At 33.5% G+C, this 17457-nt stretch overlaps 1 protein-coding gene across 1 annotated transcript; it reads right to left on the reverse strand.

Annotated features, from left to right (window-relative positions):
* Positions 1–1910: 1910 nt before the first annotated feature.
* Positions 1911–17255, reverse strand: LOC130628923 (tolloid-like protein 2). The gene is made up of 16 exons (XM_057441982.1): positions 16930–17255; positions 13870–14010; positions 12926–13049; positions 12453–12628; positions 11011–11232; positions 10609–10776; positions 10073–10204; positions 9742–9889; positions 9276–9577; positions 8770–8922; positions 8351–8560; positions 7031–7279; positions 6212–6364; positions 5794–6037; positions 4522–4676; positions 1911–3707 (listed from the first exon to the last, which is right to left on the reverse strand). Exons 1-16 carry the CDS (start codon positions 17081–17083, stop codon positions 3664–3666), a joined length of 2775 nt encoding a protein of 924 aa, XP_057297965.1. The 5' UTR covers positions 17084–17255; the 3' UTR covers positions 1911–3663.
* Between the last annotated feature and the right edge of the window lie 202 nt (positions 17256–17457).

Consider the following 17457-nt stretch of genomic DNA (forward strand, 5'->3'; position numbering starts at 1 on the left):
AGAAATTGCTTGAAGAGTGTAAATAGCCATGAATATTAAAACCTGATTTTTTGAAGAAAAAAAGTGTTTTAATCGCAGAAAATCAATGTTCTCACTCGACGATCTCCCAATAAGAAAAATTCGAATAACTGAGGGTGACTTAGCCTATAATTGGCCCCAAGGGGAATAAAAATCACTTCGAATAAGCGAATTATTCGAATAACTGAAGTTCGAATAACCGAGAGTGTTTTTGCCTGAGTTGGGTTAGCAGATCCAAGGGGAACGCCATCTCACTTCGAATAACCGAATTATTCGAATAAGTGCAGGTTCGAATAACCGGGAGTCTACTGTAAGTTTGTTTCTTTTAACGAATTTGTCAAGTGTATTGCGCAACAATGTTATGTGAATGTACAATTTTAATTTATGCGCAGCTTGTGAGAACTTATATCTATAAAAGGTTAATATAGATAGCGGATCGGTTGTGAGTTTAATCGATCAAGGAGTATAGATGCATGCCCAGTCATTCCCATGTGTTTTTACTGATTGTTTTGTATTTTCTAATACTATTGTGCAATCCATATTTGTTTTATTGCGTGGCGAAATCTGGTGAAAATTAAAAAAGATCAAGCTTTTATAAATTTTGTATAGCAAAACGAAATTATGATGAGCCTAAAAAAAACATATCTTCTTAAACAAACTCTGTAGGCCGTCTTTCTGTCTACGCACATAAAATAGTAAATATATTATATATTTTATTTACTTAGTTCAGCAGGGTAGATTCTCGTGACTCAAAAAGGGTAGCTGCGATATGTGTTCTGAAACTTCTGTGGGTTTGTTTTTGACAGGCGAATTCTATTGACATTCTGTCTGTTCCAAATGGTTGCATTCGCTTAAGAAAACAGTCGAGATGCCGACACAGAAATAGTAACCCCGGCTTTTTTTTTCCAAGGTAGTATTTAAAATTAGGCACCCTTAGGCAAATTAGGTACTTTGGGAAAATTAGGAACGTTTTTGTGCCTAACAATGAGCAGTATTTAATAGTAAGACATATGTTCGTTAAAAGTTTGCATTTCTTTTATAGATATTTTAAGCTATCCTTTAATATAGCTAAGTGTTGTAACACGAGCTCTCAGCTAGCTGACTAGTTATGTATGAAAAACTCTCAAAAGTCAAATTATAAAGTTATTACGTGTATCTTAGAGTAGATACACACGTAATAACTGTAGCAAGCTGACTATGAAAAACCAAACTGAAGCATGTTTCTGCATTTTTATATCAAGAGTGGTCTTGCAGCTGCAGTTAGCTTATCAAATAAAAGAAATTTTTGCTGAAAGGAAAAAAAAAATTCTTAAAAATTTTCTTTTAATTGCTAACTAAACGTGTAGCTAACTTGCTACCGCCAGGTACCTTTAAGGCAAAAACTCCAACAAGGACCACTTTAACACTGAAAAACTAAGTTCTTCAATGTCTCTTTATGGTAAAATTTCTTTCGTGGCGTCCTTTTTTACACTTAGAACCAAGTGGTTATTTTGGCTACCATTTTATTGTTGATTTTTTATATTACTGGTAAAAAATTAGTAATTTTCGATATCGCTTTAAATAAGTGAAAGATTGAGAATTCCAAAATTATTTTTTACAATTTAAATGTATTAATGGCTGTAAAAACTACATCTCTTTAAAATTAGGAGCATCAACTGATGAAAATATCTTTCTCTCAAATAATGTTCTTTCCTTGAAATTTGAAAAGGTAATATGTAATTATGTAATTTATTGACAATATAAAAGTATTGACGATTTCAAATATTTTTCCTAGATCATTTTCTTGCTCTGAAGTAGGTCAATGCATAGAAAAGAATAATTGCTTTTCTAATATACATTAACTTTTTATAACGTGAATGTTACATAGAGTCTAGAATAAAAATAATTGTAAGGCAGACCGCCAAGTTAAAAAGAACAATGGCAAGATGGTCACTACTAAAAAAGAGTTTCAAGTGAAAAAAACCTGCCAAAAAATAATTGATTCGCGAAAATTATTTTCCGCGAATTTCGCGAAAATTAGTTTCCGCTTTTTGCAAAATTCGCGAAAATCCCTGAAAGTTGGATATTTTTTTATTTACCTAGAAATACATATCATTTATATGTGAATTTTAACTTCAACAGTCTAAATTTAAAGGCGTTCTGCAAAAAGGCCCTTAATAAAACTGTGTAAATTGAGAAACAAAATGACGCTAAATTATTTTTTCACGTTATTCGCGAAATTTAATTGTCGCTAAATATTAGGAATTTCCAATCTTTTGAAAATTAGTTCTCGCTAAAACGCGAAAATTAGGTTTTGCAAAAATTAATCCCCTTAAGGTAATTGAAAAAGAAGGACAAAAATATGCCTTGTAATAACTTCCACGTGTAGTAGTATAAATGACTAGTAATTTGCTCGTGGAAAAAAGCCACCAGATTTCCAATTGAGACAGACATCGCTATTTTGTGCATCATAAATCAAAGTAGCGATTAGGTCACCATTTTAAACAAAATACGGGTATTAGTAAAGGAAAAGTGTACTTTTTGTTTAAAATATATAAAAAAATTACCAACAATGTACAGGTATTGCTAACAAGATAAGCAATATTATTATCAATCTATAAGATAATTAGTTTACTTCTCACAAATTCGATAGCAATTGTTTTGAGCATAGCTAACTTAAATAATCTTTTTTCTCTTTGAAAAGTCACACACACACAATAAAAAACAAAAAAATCTTTCTTAAGCCACACAAACAAAGGAATAAAAGAGGAACACCCACTAAGAAAATTACTTATAAAAAACAACAACAACAACAAAAGCAACAACAAAACAACTAAAAAAACAAAACTAAGCCAGACTTAAATAAGGAAACAGCATTAGGTGAAACATTGAAAATACCTTTCGCAATGCTTTTTATTGGAGACAAATTATTAGGTAAAAACTTCCTCAGGGATCTATTTTGTGGCTTTTGCCAAATAAATGTCGCCACAACAAAGTAAGGTTATGGCAGTATTACAAATCGAAATGTTTTTTTCTTTCATCAATTTGATAAAAGACAGTTGAAAGTTTGAGGTAATTTTCGTCACAAGACAATAAGAATGGATCTTACATCAAAAAGTACGAAAATTTCCGCCAAACATGTAAATATATTTCGTTTTTCCCGTCTCTTCCAACACAACCCACCTAACGACCCCTTTCATTATTTTGAGTGGAGCAAATATTCAAAGTAGCTTAACTAAACGTGATGACACCTCTCAAACAATGGTGTTTATATTACTCTTTATAGGTAAACAGTGGCTAAGATTGTGACGTCATTTAGATTAGCAAAGTGATCGTGAGAAATGCTTTGTTTTTATTAGAAAATTAAAAGTGAAAAGAAAACACACGATTACTGGCTACTTCCTTCATACAAACTCAAAATAAGTTCTTAATAGTATTGTTCTCTCTATAGCTATGTTACAAAAGATATCTCTATATGTGAAAAAGGGAAACAACCGTTTTGCATAAACCAGACATCTCTGGAGCATTTCGGAGATAATCGTAGAGGCAATAGTTCTATCTTCGTTAACAAGCAGAATCTAACATTTTTGTATAATTGAACAACATGGTGAATAAACTACTGCAAGAGATCAGCATTCATCATTCTTTATTTACGTATTAAAATAATCAACGGACTCTTTTTTTTGCTGCGCCAACATTCCACGGTTCATCTAAACATTTAAAAATATACATGCCCATATTAGTATGTTTATCATAACCTTTCGCTCTACTCCCCACCTTATCTCTCATTTCTAAACCAAAAGAAAGGTTATAAAGCACCTACCCATTGTGAATACGAACTTGTCCTTATGCCGTATTCACACTAACACACAAACCATTAAGAAAACAAACTTGGCCCTACGCCTTGTTCACACTAATGCACCTACTCATAAAGAAGACGAACTTGTCCTTACGCCTTGTTCACACTGATGCACCTACCCTAAACTTGTCCTTACTCTTTGTTCACACTAACGCACCTACCCATTGGAGATAGAAATTGTTCTTACGATTTGTTCACACTGATTGGGTTAGAACTTATCGATTTTAGTTGATCAAGGCTTAAACGGACTCTGCAATTTTTTGAACACCTTTTTAGTTTTCGAAACTTTTCAGATTTAAATATTTAAAATCCGGGAATTGTTATATTATATGACAGCCCTGAAAAAATACTGATATTACATTTCTTTTCATATTTAGAAACAAGATCGTTGTTAAAAATAGTTTTATGATCACAATATCAATAACGATTTCACAATGTTATATGGAATAATTTGGAACTATATATATTGAAAGAATATAAGATTTTTAAAAAGTCCCAAAAAATTTGATCAGCAACCTAATATATAAAGCAACTCATTTTTCGGTGTTAGAGATCCTCTAGGTTTACGAACAGTTTGATTTTCGTTTTCTGCTAATCATTTAAGTAAACTGCAAGTTAGGAAATGGAATGTAAGGTAAGTATGAATTAGACAGAAGTCAACTCACGTGGCTTGCTTTTGCAGATGTAGTTGAATCTGTCTCCACATGGATAGTCATTCCACTTCCCATCTGGCTTGATCAGCGCACAGTCTTCGTTTTGTAGTCTACCTCCGTTGTTAGGATCACCATTGTCCCAGTTGTTAAACGCAGTTGCCGTCGTGCTAAGAATAATGAAACTTTTTGTGTACGAAATGGTTAACCGAATTCATTTTATTCTTAACATTTAGGAATAGTGTACGGAAACCGAGACGGGGGTTAGCTAGATGCAATGTAAAGGACGAGTGAATATGTGGATATATGCATGGAGTAATGACTAGTCTTACCGTATTCGGTATGTTCGGTATGGTTGGACGTAGCCCTACAGATTAATTTTATTACTTTACACTAATAGGCTGACAGAGGTGCACGAAATATCAGTTCTTCATATAATAAAAACGAGCGAATATTTCTGATATTCTTACAACGTATGGAATACTAATAAAAGAATTTCGTTAATTGCAAAATGTCAGTTTTAGAACAACATACTTCAATCTTTATACTAATCTGTTCGACGATAATTTTTACAAGATAGCATTAAAAGGCCGGCCTGGTCTTGCTGTTTATTAGACAGGGTTAAATACAATTCATATTAGCAACAAAAAAGAACATTTGTGCGCAAAAAGAGGGTGATAAGGTCATTATATTACATTTAAAATAAAACCTCTCAACGTTGACATTTTCAAAAGCAGAAACATTTGCCTCCAGTTGATTAATTTTCGCGAACAGTATTTATATCCGGAAGGGTCAATTCGCGAAATATTTTTGACACTTTTTAAAAAGAAGAAAAACGTTTTCGTTTTTTGCACTCTCACTTCGCAACTTCGTTCTCACATCACAATTTCCTTGAAGCGGTCACCTCAATAACGCGGATACTTTTTTGGATTTCGCGACTGAAAATTAACATTGATAAAACGTACATTAGTGCATTTTTATATACTCCTTTATATATTCCTTCATTAAAGTTTTTTTTTACAATAGCTGTATGATAATTTAAAGTTTTTTCTTTCATATCAAGCCAATAACCTCCGTTTGATTTGCCACATAATATTTACAATAGACTTTCACTCCATATTCTCTTCCTTGGTGAACTATTCTAATATAATTACATTGGTAAAATTTTTAGGCCAAATTTCCCAAGAGTGGAAACCTCTGTAAAGCGGACACAAATTATTTCCAGCAAGTATCCACTTTAAAAAGATTTCACTACTGTACTTTTGTGGTATGTTGTTATATACTTACTTATCACTCCACGCCCATCTTCCCTCTGATCCTTTGTCTGTCATACCCAGCCACATATAATTGCCTTGTAGTAGATCACGTGTCACAAAGTCTTGTTCAGCTTTTGTTGTAATGCTTACTAAATCTGCTGAGTTGGATAAACAATCATCTCGTGCTCCGTACCAGTTGAAATAATTTCGCTTAACTTTATAACACGCTCCACCTTCGAGGTCGTATGCAAAATATGACCAGCCATCAGAACATACTGAAAATGACATTATTTCTTTATTTAATCTCCTTATGCATGCAGTCCACTTTCAGTGCTCCTTTAAGTATTTACTAAAATCACGTGAGGTGAAGAGCATATTCTGAGATTCAACACGGGAGAAGAAACAAAAATGTTAGGAGAAGCTGTGTGACGAAAGCACTGAAAACAAACCTCTTCCCGTTTTGTTATCCTTCTCACGTATCTCGTTCTTTTCTTTTGGTTTTTTCTTAAAAGCCCTCCAAGAGAGTTTAAATCCACTTCGTTCGGTTGAATGATCTGAGAGGAATTTGATCCACGCTCGATTTGTTATTGTTTTTAAGGTTCCTATGGTAAAAGAAAGCAAAAAGATAAAAATAAAGTACTGCAAATGCTTGTTTATATAAAGGCTTGTTTTGTTATTAAGTGTTGCTAGATATTAAAGGGACTACTAACCAGTTGAAATGCTCAAATTCCGTGTATCCCGCGGACATATTAAAAATCCGGCAAATGTGTTTTGCACAATAAACAGACCAGCGCACTTTGCTCGCTGGTTCAATATTTTTTTTCGAAAAGTATATTAGAAAGAAATATTTCAGCGAAACTCATTCTGGATGAAAACATGACCAAGGCTGGAGAAGATAAAAATTCTAGATTTATCTGTATGTTCGAGTGTGTAAATGACATACATGCCAGAAAAATAGCCAGTTTGTTCTTTGCGGTCATCAGCTCGACTTTCGTGTAAGTCACTAAAGTCGAAAACCAACAGCCGTTCCGTAGCCCCTTTAATATAGTTCAAACGTTCTTCTGATCAATTTTGCGTTACCGTTATTCATTTAGCAAAAAGCTATTTCCTGACGAAACCTTTATATAAATAAAAACACAAGCAGTCGATGATGAGGATGTATTCGAAGCTACCTTTTTGAATAACCTTCTAATTCACGCGTAGTCGATGCATATTATTTAATTTTCAAATTGTGTAAGTTGTGTTGTTGCAGAGAACGTATTATCTACCTCTTATTGGATTCAATCCACAATACCTTCCAAGGTGTGGTGACATGCGATCCCAACCATCTTTCACTTCAACTGAATCGTACTTACAGATGGCATGTCTTTCAAGATCGAATCTGATAAATTTCATCTGTATGTAGTAACCAACAGGCACTTCTATCTTCCAGATACATGATTTTTCAGGGGGATACGCTCTTGGGAAATTAGGGCTACTAAACTTTCCTTCTGTGCCTGTAATTAACCCTCCACAACCTAAGGAAAACGCAGAATTGATTAAGTGATCAACCTCCAAAAAACGGAAGAATTTCTAATTGACTGCTCGTTAGTCCACAAAAAAAATTCGGGGGTTAGCTCTTTATACATGTTCCGGTCCTCTAACTAGCGCTTACCCCACATATTCAAGGTAGCTCCATTTCGAGCAGAAGTAGCGATTCGGCTGCCATTTTGAACATACAGACAACGGTAATAATAAATATAAAGATACTAGTCTTTAATTCGTAGAAAATCCACAGGAATTCGACCGTCGCAGCAAACTCGATAAAATTATATGGCCTTGACGACAGACAGATAGTGGGTATTATTCTAGAGATTGTATTTTATATAGGCAAGATTTCGTAAATGTCGTGACTTACTTAAAGCAAAAAAATAGTAAACTCAGATTTAGTGATGCAATGCCTGGCTTAATGGATTTTCTCAGTTAACGTTTGCGTTCCTATATAGTGTATCAAATCCATTATCTGATAATCTTTACAAATGCTCGTGCTATGTATCACACAGTACTATTGCACAAGCAGTAATTAAGTGCGTCACACGAGTGCAAAGAAGAACATATTATTCATTTACCATTCATTAAATTTTCATTTTTTTTGCGCATGGAATTTTTTCGCACGCAGCTTTACCACCCTTATAATTTTCGTGCACATTTTATGAGTAAAATATTAATATATTATAAAAAAGATTTATGTGCACCTTAATAATGTATTTATTGTACATCTTTTAAAATTAGGAGTGTATAAGATTTTGAATTGTGGTGTTAAAAAGGCGGATCTTTTTGCAGGATCGTTGGTGCTAAAACACTTCATCAAACGTTACTGTACTGCACACTAACAAACTCTGAAAATATTAATAGCTAACATTGTGATTATTGATAGTCCAACTCTTCTGATTATTGCAGCCTTCTACAACTAGAAAAATTCTACGCACATCAAATTTTCACGAAGCCAAATGCACGAAAAATAATTATTTTCGTGCAGACAACTATTCGCGCAGCGACTCTGCGCGAAAATTCGATGTGCGCACGAATTTCATTAACTAATAACCAACCTTCTGGTTTTGACTCCTGCACTTTCCACGACGCTCTAAATCCTGCTCCCTCGTCTTCGCGATCTGTTATCATGTTTACCCACAGTGTGTTTCCCAGCGAAATAATCGGTAATGGCAACTCATTTCCACAAAAGCGTCCCAGTTCTTTGCCATTGTAAGCTCCTTCACGTACAAGAAAGTAGTCAAATTTGCATGGTCCAGCGAAAAATTCTGAAAAAGAAATGCCAAACGTAGCTCAAATGAATTTATTGTGTGCGTGGGTTTTTGTAATGACGATTATCTGTTTGAAAATTGCAAGTTCAGTTGACATTTTGTCGAAATGTGTTAGCTACTTTAGGTCCAAAGAAAACATGTTGTTGATACTATATAAAAAAATAATATCTAATATATCTATCTAATTAATATCTAATATTTCTCACTTTCCATGTCGAAACTTTCAAACGTCAATTGCACTTTTTTGTTCTTGCTACCAACGATAAGCCAAGTACAATTAATGTCTTTAGGATAGTTGGAAGGATAATTAGGAGAGTGAAATTCACCCTTTGTGCCTGCCAAGATACCACCACAGGTTGCTAAAAAATTTAAGGTAAGGTAGTACAGTAAATAATAATTCGATGTATATGCAACCTCGTCCCCACGGCTTGTTAAGATTTGGGAGAGGTTGATGTATGGACTTTTATAAAAATGTATTTATAAAAACGTCGAAGCTAAGATTTTTCAAAAATTTAGAATATAACGTACTTAGCCAGAATTCCCTCGTAGATTATAAGGTCAACATAATTACTAAGAAACGACTATTTCCGAGCAGTTTTTCGTACTTTGCACTGTGTGTATATTTTTACAACAACACATTGTAAATATTATCGGTTTGTTCCAATTGCTAAAAGTTTGTGTTATTATTAATTTAATTTAATTATGTACTTACGACAAGCTTGAGAGTTACAAGCTTGATCTTCAAAAACACTTCCCATGCAAGGCCTACCACCATTTTTAGGCGCAGGGGAGTTACATTGTCTTAGTCTTCTCTGTCTTCCTCCTCCGCATTCTTTAGTACAAGTGGTCCAATTTGACCAGCCGCCCCAGCTACCATGAGTGACATTTTTTGATATATTTGACGCCATATCTGCGCCTTCTGCGCATAAGAAATTGTTGTCCCATCCATCTCGACCTTGTTTTGCGTACCATTGAATGCATGCTAAATTGTCCTTTTTCCCATCAAAAGACCAGCTGTAAAATACGAAAATAGATACTATTTAGAAGGAGAAATATGCTATTGTCATGAAGAAATATTTCGTGCAGTGTCAACCTTCGCAACACGGAGAACACTATAACTAGCAATGTACCTAAGATTTACTTTAACAAAATTTTTAAAAAAAGCATATTACACTTACGTGAAATTGTACGGAGCGGTAGTTGGAATGCAGAGGAAGTTATCGTACCATCGGTTTTTTTGGCTTTCGTTCGGCTCAAATATTTGCGTACACTTGTGTCCAGCTATTGGACCGTCATCTGACCAACGCATTTGAATTTTACGTTTACCTGGAAAACGAAATATAGAAAAAATGTTACGTCAATGCCATTTAAGTTCTGTATCAATATAGAAGTCATCACTTGCTTACATAATAAAACAACCAAAGGTTTTTTGGTTGTTTTATTGTGTAAACATGTCAACACAGATTTGCTCTGAACGCTACTCTTAAAAATAATAAGAATAATAGTTACCACGATTACAAAACGAATAGCTATTCCATTCCTGATAGTCAGCTCTTTCATACACTAGAACGCATTCAGCTTCCTTGTCACGATCTGTTCTTAAATGTTCGAAGCTAAAATGAGCAGGAAAATTTGGCCACTCTAAAAAAAATAAAGTTTGCAGCTGGACTATTGATTTGGAAAATGAAGGCAGTTAGTTTTGCAATTACAAAATCTCGCAATTTTTAATGACATTTGCGATGGGAGTTAGGTTGATTATATAAATTCGCGATATTCCATATGCAGAAATTATACTTTGTATAAATGTACCAATGAATGAAATGTGTACATAATTCTTTTTGATAAATGGCCGGGGAATTTGCTCAAGTTATAGAAATGTCAAGACACAGAAGAGATATAGGGGATGGAGAAACCAATATGTGAACAAAAGAGTGCACTCTTATTGGGAAACTTAAATCCTTGCGAAAAAGGGAAATTTTTACTTTCAAGATAATGAGCTTTTGCTTGATATTATTTAGCACGCTCCGTGGAAGGTCTAAACCCACCTGGGCATTTCTGTAGATTACAAATTCTTTTTTGCAGTCTATCTCCTATACACTGTGGCACACCATTTGCAACTTTTCGACAAACTCTTGTGCGCTCCTGCCTTCCACCTGCACACGATTTGTCACAGTTTGACCAGAATGACCATCGCGTCCATGTAACATTATTGTCTAAAAAAATGTTAAATTTTATAGTATGACTTGCTTTGACTTGTTTTCAGTTACACGAAATTTGTTCTTAAGAAAGTGGGTTGCACTAACAGAATTTGGAGAGTATATCTGTGGATTATATATCTACTCTTTCTGGCACCACGAGCATAAGGTTAAGATAGAATACATTATTTTCAGAAGACTTCGAAGAAAGAATTTTTTTATAAAACTAGATAAGATTAGGCAAGAACTTACCAGGTCCTGAACATTTGTATAATTTATTGGTTTGCTTAATATCTAAATCACTCAGTTGATGATTCCCTAAAGATCCAACTTCTTTATTTTTTGGTAAAATTGTGGGCTGTCCATTCTTTGAAAATGCTTTTATTCCATAATGCATTATAGAATAATAGTCATATGGGACTCCTCGTGAGTTGATCCGGTATTTGCTAAACTTGGCAAAGGCCTCCTTGTATTCTAAAGAAAATGCAAAAAATTATTGTACACATTTTTCTACACAAATGCTCTCTTCTATTGGACCACATTTTCTCCAGCGCAAAAATGCACATGGGTTTTTTAGTTGCGCGTAATTACCATTCTAATTTTTACCAAATAATTTTTTAGTGTCCTCAAAGGTAGTACCGAATAATCAAACTGTCTTTTCTGTTATATTTTTAATTTGAAAAATAAAATATAGAATATAGGTCTTAGGTTCGATTTGCAAATTCTTTACTCTTATTAACTACATGCCTATGATATATCTTTGCATTTATTTATTAGTAACTACGTTAACAAATTTTAAGATACTAATTTACTACAGCAAACTATTTTTATCCAATCATTGTGATCGGGTTATAGAGCAAAGACTTGCACCATTACATTGATAAATGACCAATTTGTTTTTCCACTTTTTTTACATTTTTTAAGAATCTTGCAAAATCGAATTCTCGAGCATTTCCCGTCATCTTGTTATTCCAAAAATCAAAAGCTGTGTTAAACAATTTGCTTACTAGATTTAAACAGAGCATTGAGTTTACCTTTAGAAATAAGCGGATGTTAATATAAACTTTGGTAAAATTTAAACAAATCTTAAGATCACTTAATCTCATAACTCACCACTAAAAAGAGTGGTTGCCTTTAATTGTTGTTGATTTGCAACATTTTTTGTATCTGTTGGAGGACCTTAATTCATGAACTTTTCGCTCATATCTTATTATTTTTGTAGAGCCATTGCGCGAAAAAATTGATTGTACGATAATAGCAAATTTTCGCGGTTTTTAGCTGCGCCAAAATTCCATAAGGGCTAAAAAATATTCCACGATTTTAGACACAAACAAATTCATAAGGTCTTCAGTAATCATAATACTACCGGGTCGGTTGGTGTAAATCCATGATTAGAGAAGTTTATAAGCGCCAACCAGCCATTTAATAATTCAAACACAAAATTTAAATTTATAAAATCTAAATTATGAAAGCTTTTTTGTTATTCCCGTCAGAGTGACGTAAATTAAATAATGGGTGCTAAACCTTCCGCGTAATTTTATTGCGCAAAAAAAAGTGAAGAATTTTTGAATTTGTATAAAGAAAACATGAATTACATCATATGTATAACATTTACTAAGTCCTCTTTCTCATTGTTATTTTTAGTCACACGCCAAAAAAATACGAAAGGTATTGAGAAAAGCTAAGCCACTTACGGTCCCTTATATTATCTGTGTAGATCTCAACAAAATCATCCCTATCTGGACGATTTTGTTCGTGCCAGAATCCAATCACGTGACCAATCTCATGTACAACAACACTTTTGTGTAAACAGCCATCACCCAGTGAAATGATTTGTTTACCACCTCTTCTTCCGACATCTGCGTTGCATCTACAAAAAATATTCACAAAGTGAAAGCTTTGGAAAAACATTGAATAGCGCGAAGCAAAATTCCTAAGTATGAAACAATAACATGTAATTGATATCGTTAAAAAAAAGGTCACGCATGCGCATGCCTTGCACGTTTATTTCATTATAGTCGCTAAATTTATCATACTGTACCAAGTCAACAGTTCAAAGATTAGCGGAAACAAAAAGGATAATATTTCAATTCAATCCAACTGGAATTTTTGTGCAAACACTGTCTTAGAAATAAAAGGAATAAAATTGTTCCCAACTAGAATTTACCCCAAGTTGATAGCAAACTCAACAAAGTCAACTTCATTTGTCCTGTCTAAGAATCGAATACACGTGTTGTTCTCCCATTCCCTCATGGCTTCTTTGATGATGGTCTTCGCGTGGGATAATCTGTCTAAAAAATAGAGTCAAAATAATGGTCAGACATCTATTTTTGCTAATTATATTTATCTATCCCTGTTAAGGATTAAAATATTTAACTTTCAGCCAAAACACTGTTTAAAAGAATACATTTCAGCTAGACCTGTCTAGACTGTTTTGTTATAGTAAAAAAAAATACTAAATAACGACGTAGTTCATAGGATTTCTATTTTTGGGCATTGATAAACAATATAGGACTCTATAATCTGCGGTTGGAGAAGGCTGGTCCTTATGTAAAGAGTCTAAATTTATTTTGTTTTTATGTGCTGAAAATAGCAACTTTCTTATCAAAAAGTTTTTCTTTGTATTTAAGTTTAAAGCCTTATTTCTCGAATGAGATGATGCTTAGTTTGTCTATTTAGGTTCAAAAGTTCAGTTACTTTCTGCATGCCTATATGTCAAATTGACTTTTTGCTATACAAATAATTATAGTGTAAACAACATAGATAGATTCGATATTGAAATATTGTTTTTAAACAGCAGAGATGTTTCGGTCAGCCCTGTTGCCGCATATACTCACCAGACTTATCTTTTTATATATTTTTTAAAATGCTCTAAATAAACGCTGTATCGTTTATTTGGTGCATTTTTCTTTTGTTAGGAAAGAATACTTTGACTATAATTTGTAGTTCAGAAGTCGTCAAACCCACGCAAAAGATAAAAAAAAATAAAAAAATGCGAGCCATTAAATGGGCCCGAGTTCGGATTTTCGGTTTTCCATAGTCCCAAAGTAAGCTGAGCGTGAATTGTGCTACAACGTTGTAACTAATGAATGAACGTAGGTAACTACTAACCAATACTTTTGTCAAATGTGAAAGGAATAACACCTCCTGGCCAAAGACGACCAGCAAATTTGATGGCAGCATTGTGAGTTGATTTATCACCACCAATCTTTGATTTGTAGCTCAGTATGATATCTGTATCAAATATCTCTTCTAGATAAAAAAATAAATATAACTTTTTTATTATTATTACTATTATTTACCCAGGATAGCCTCTTCAGTTTCTATAGGTACTGTTATCAATGCGGGTCCTGCAAAGGGGGGTCCCAGTGTCGTTTAAAGCTCCCATTTGAGCTACGGAAGGCGCGCAAGCACAACAACCGCTCAACTAGAAAACCACCTAAGATATCAATCCTATCCTCGTGCTGAACGTTAAGCAGGAAGGATCAATTCACACTTTTATAGTCTCTGGCAAGACTCGATCGTTGTTTGAACTCAAGACCTTCCGCAATCGAGGCGAACACTACCACAAGGCCACCAGTCGGTATTATCGCTATCAGAGTAAAGCTAATGCATCAATATACAGCATAGTCAGGCAGCTACTTAGTTAAAAAAAGAAAAAATGAAATAGAAATTAAAATGAGAGAGGCAATTTAAAACAGCACTAGACTGTTAAATATCATTTCTCTGATGAAGAAATCAGTAGTCATTATTAAGTTTCCCAACGTAACACAATATAAACTTATTAGCTAAAGAAGAAATTTTAGCCGATAAAGTTACTCAGATCAATTCGGTTGTTCTCATCCAGCGCCTGTACCTATTGAGAAATTTACATAATTTTAAAACGGCGTTTCGTTATTATTAAATGATATGATTAGTTGAACAGAAGTTCCCAGAATTAGCTGCACTTTCTTAGACCACATTTTGGTACTCTTTATTGGAAAAAATTATGCCTATTTTTTTATTCATAAATATATGCCATTTATATTAACAGAAAAAAACCACTTCAAAAGATTCACGTATTTTTTCATAACCAACTCGATTTGATTCTTGGTTTACTTGAAAAGTTTAAATTAATAGAGTAGTTGCGTTAAGTGTCGATTACAAGAAAGTTAAACAGTTTAAAAGTTCCTAAAATTACCTGAACTCACTCGCTCACGAATATTTCATTCGATGTTGAATCTTCTTTAATGCTTATTTTATTCAAAATGGTAGCCGAGTCTCTACTTTATGCTACGGATACACGAAATAGCGGACGGAAGATAATCTGAGGATGGAAATATCTAGGACGGTCGAAATCGTGGAACTTCCTCAGGGTAACGTCTAGTTCTTACATAATAGATATCCACGCAATAACTATTTGGTTCACGAAAACTAAAAGATTGGGCTAAGGGTAAGTACCAGCTAGATATTCGGGGAAGTTTCGGTTGCTGACTTTTGGGTGATTAACTTTATGGATATAACCGTATTAGTTTCCGTAAGTATTTATTTCGCGGTTTTTTTGACCAAATTTGCGAAATTTTATACCGTGTAATATTACTCAAAATACCATTAATATCCGTAAAACATCAGGGAAATGCGAATAATCCGTGAAATAATATCTGAGAGTAAGAAAGTACGCAATTTCATTCATTCATGAAGCCGTTGTGGTAGTGGAAAATGACTTCTCTTCCAAAATCTTTCTTCGACCTGCTAAATCTTAGCCATTCGCAACAATTAGCACCAGTTTTTGTTTGAAAATGAATATTCTTAACTTTTGGGCAATAAAAATCAATCTGATATATCCTTAAATTATTTTAGGACAGACTGAAAGATCTGAGAATGCAAATTGGTGCTATTATTCAAGCAGGCTAATTTAACTGGCAGACAGACATGTAGACTTTGTGGGGGAAATTTCCCAAATGAAACCTGAAAAAGACATTTTATTTGAATTTTTTTGTGCTTAGATTCCATTTAGGTTGCTAACAGAATTTTAAGTTGAGCATATTTTTAGGATATTCCTAACTTTTTGTTTAACTTCACCTTGAATATTCTTATAGAGTATATCCCTTTAAAAATAGCGTGTAGCATTACTTTATCTGACAGCGTTTTTAAAACACAGTGTGCAAATCTTAAAGGGCGCACGTGTCAAAATAATTTGTGACAAGGGAAACGATAATGACCACCGGTTAGCAACAACTAAAGTCACTAATATAAATCCTAACATCACAAATAGTTGGTTAACAGCGACACAGCTTTGACAGTCTAATGTTAAGGGGTACCATGTTTGCAAATTTCATTAATATTGGGGACATTCGTGAAATTTAAATGCATATAAAAATTGGTTTGTTTTTAATGCCTACAAAATAATACGCGGGCAAACTTCTTTTTTTGATTTTTATGAACTAAGACGCGCGAAAACACATAACGAAAATACCCGAAAAAAAAAAATCTGTTTTTCTTTCTTATGTTGTTATTTTTACATTTTCATTCATAATCGTCCTATATATTCTTTTTAATCGGAAAGAGTTAACTAATTAGATTTGATGCGCTAATTAGTTTAAAGAGCGATGTGATGAACAAGTCGCACGAAAACTTTGATTTACGTCACAAAATATACTGAAATTGAGCTTATAAAACAAAGAAGTCGTATTGTGAGGGAAAAAAATATACAAAAATATAAAAATAATGATAATAAGAAGCAACAGTAAACGATGCAATATTAGAATATAGATCGAAACGATCGAATAACAACTGGCGATGAAGCAGATTGAATTGAAAAACGTGTTAATCTAACAAAAATAGCTAGCCACCAGTCAACAGTCCATCTCTCTAATAATTACACTAAGCCTTATAGATTTTTGTTTTTTTTCTGTCAACTATACTATACAAGGCAAGGTGCATGTGAAAATTAATTGAATAGTTATCAGAGAAAGAAATCATGCTAAAAATTGATAAAAAAAACAACGAAAAACAAAAACAAAACAAAAAAAGACAAATTTTAAACTTGAGTGAGAATTAATGTATAGTATTCGCTGATATTAAAATGCAAAGAAATGCGGAGACACCACTGCATATTTGCATGATAACTCATTCCTACTATTGTGTATTTTCTGACAATAACAATCATATTAGCTCTACAAAACATCTTACCGCCATCTTTCTTTAAATAACTGTATCTCTCATTTGCTTCTTCTATGTAATCCATCGCAGTTTTCTTTGTCCCGTCCAAGTTAGTGCCAATCGATAATCCATTTTGCCCTTCGAAAGTTGATATACAAATTACGACAATTAATACTAACTTCATACTAATTTCGTTTAACTTGGTTATTTGTTCGTTTCTTTTTCTTTATACTTTTTTAAAAAAAAAAATTTAAAATGGAGCCTTGAAACAGTTAGCTCATATCTTGTGTCAAATTTTATTACATCTAACACTGCTTCATAGCTATATGATCTGACACCCTCCTTCGCAGAATTCAAAGTGCACTCACTCTCTTTACGATTTCAACTAAAAGTTTTTTTTAACAAACTATACGTAGGAATGCGCTACATAACTGCGATATCAAAATGATTTTGAGGTCTTTGTGAACAGTGTGTCAATATTTGCTTAGTCAACATAGCGATTTTTTTCTCCTTGACACACTCTCAATCACGGAGGTTAGAATCACTGGTATCTCACCC

The sequence above is a fragment of the Hydractinia symbiolongicarpus genome, chromosome 15 (genome assembly GCF_029227915.1).
Source record: "Hydractinia symbiolongicarpus strain clone_291-10 chromosome 15, HSymV2.1, whole genome shotgun sequence".
NCBI lineage: Eukaryota > Metazoa > Cnidaria > Hydrozoa > Anthoathecata > Hydractiniidae > Hydractinia > Hydractinia symbiolongicarpus.

What these genes read in the sequence shown, in the direction of transcription:
- LOC130628923 (XM_057441982.1), bottom strand. Translation starts at nt 17,083, where the DNA reads ATGAAGTTAGTATTAATTGTCGTAATTTGTATATCAACTTTCGAAGGG. An exon ending in TAATCTACAGAAATGCCCAG is followed by an intron (nt 10,205 to 10,608) that starts GTGGGTTTAGAC and finishes TATTTTTTTTAG; the next exon opens with AGTGGCCAAATTTTCCTGCT. An exon ending in ACCGCTCCGTACAATTTCAC is followed by an intron (nt 9,578 to 9,741) that starts GTAAGTGTAATA and finishes CGTATTTTACAG; the next exon opens with CTGGTCTTTTGATGGGAAAA.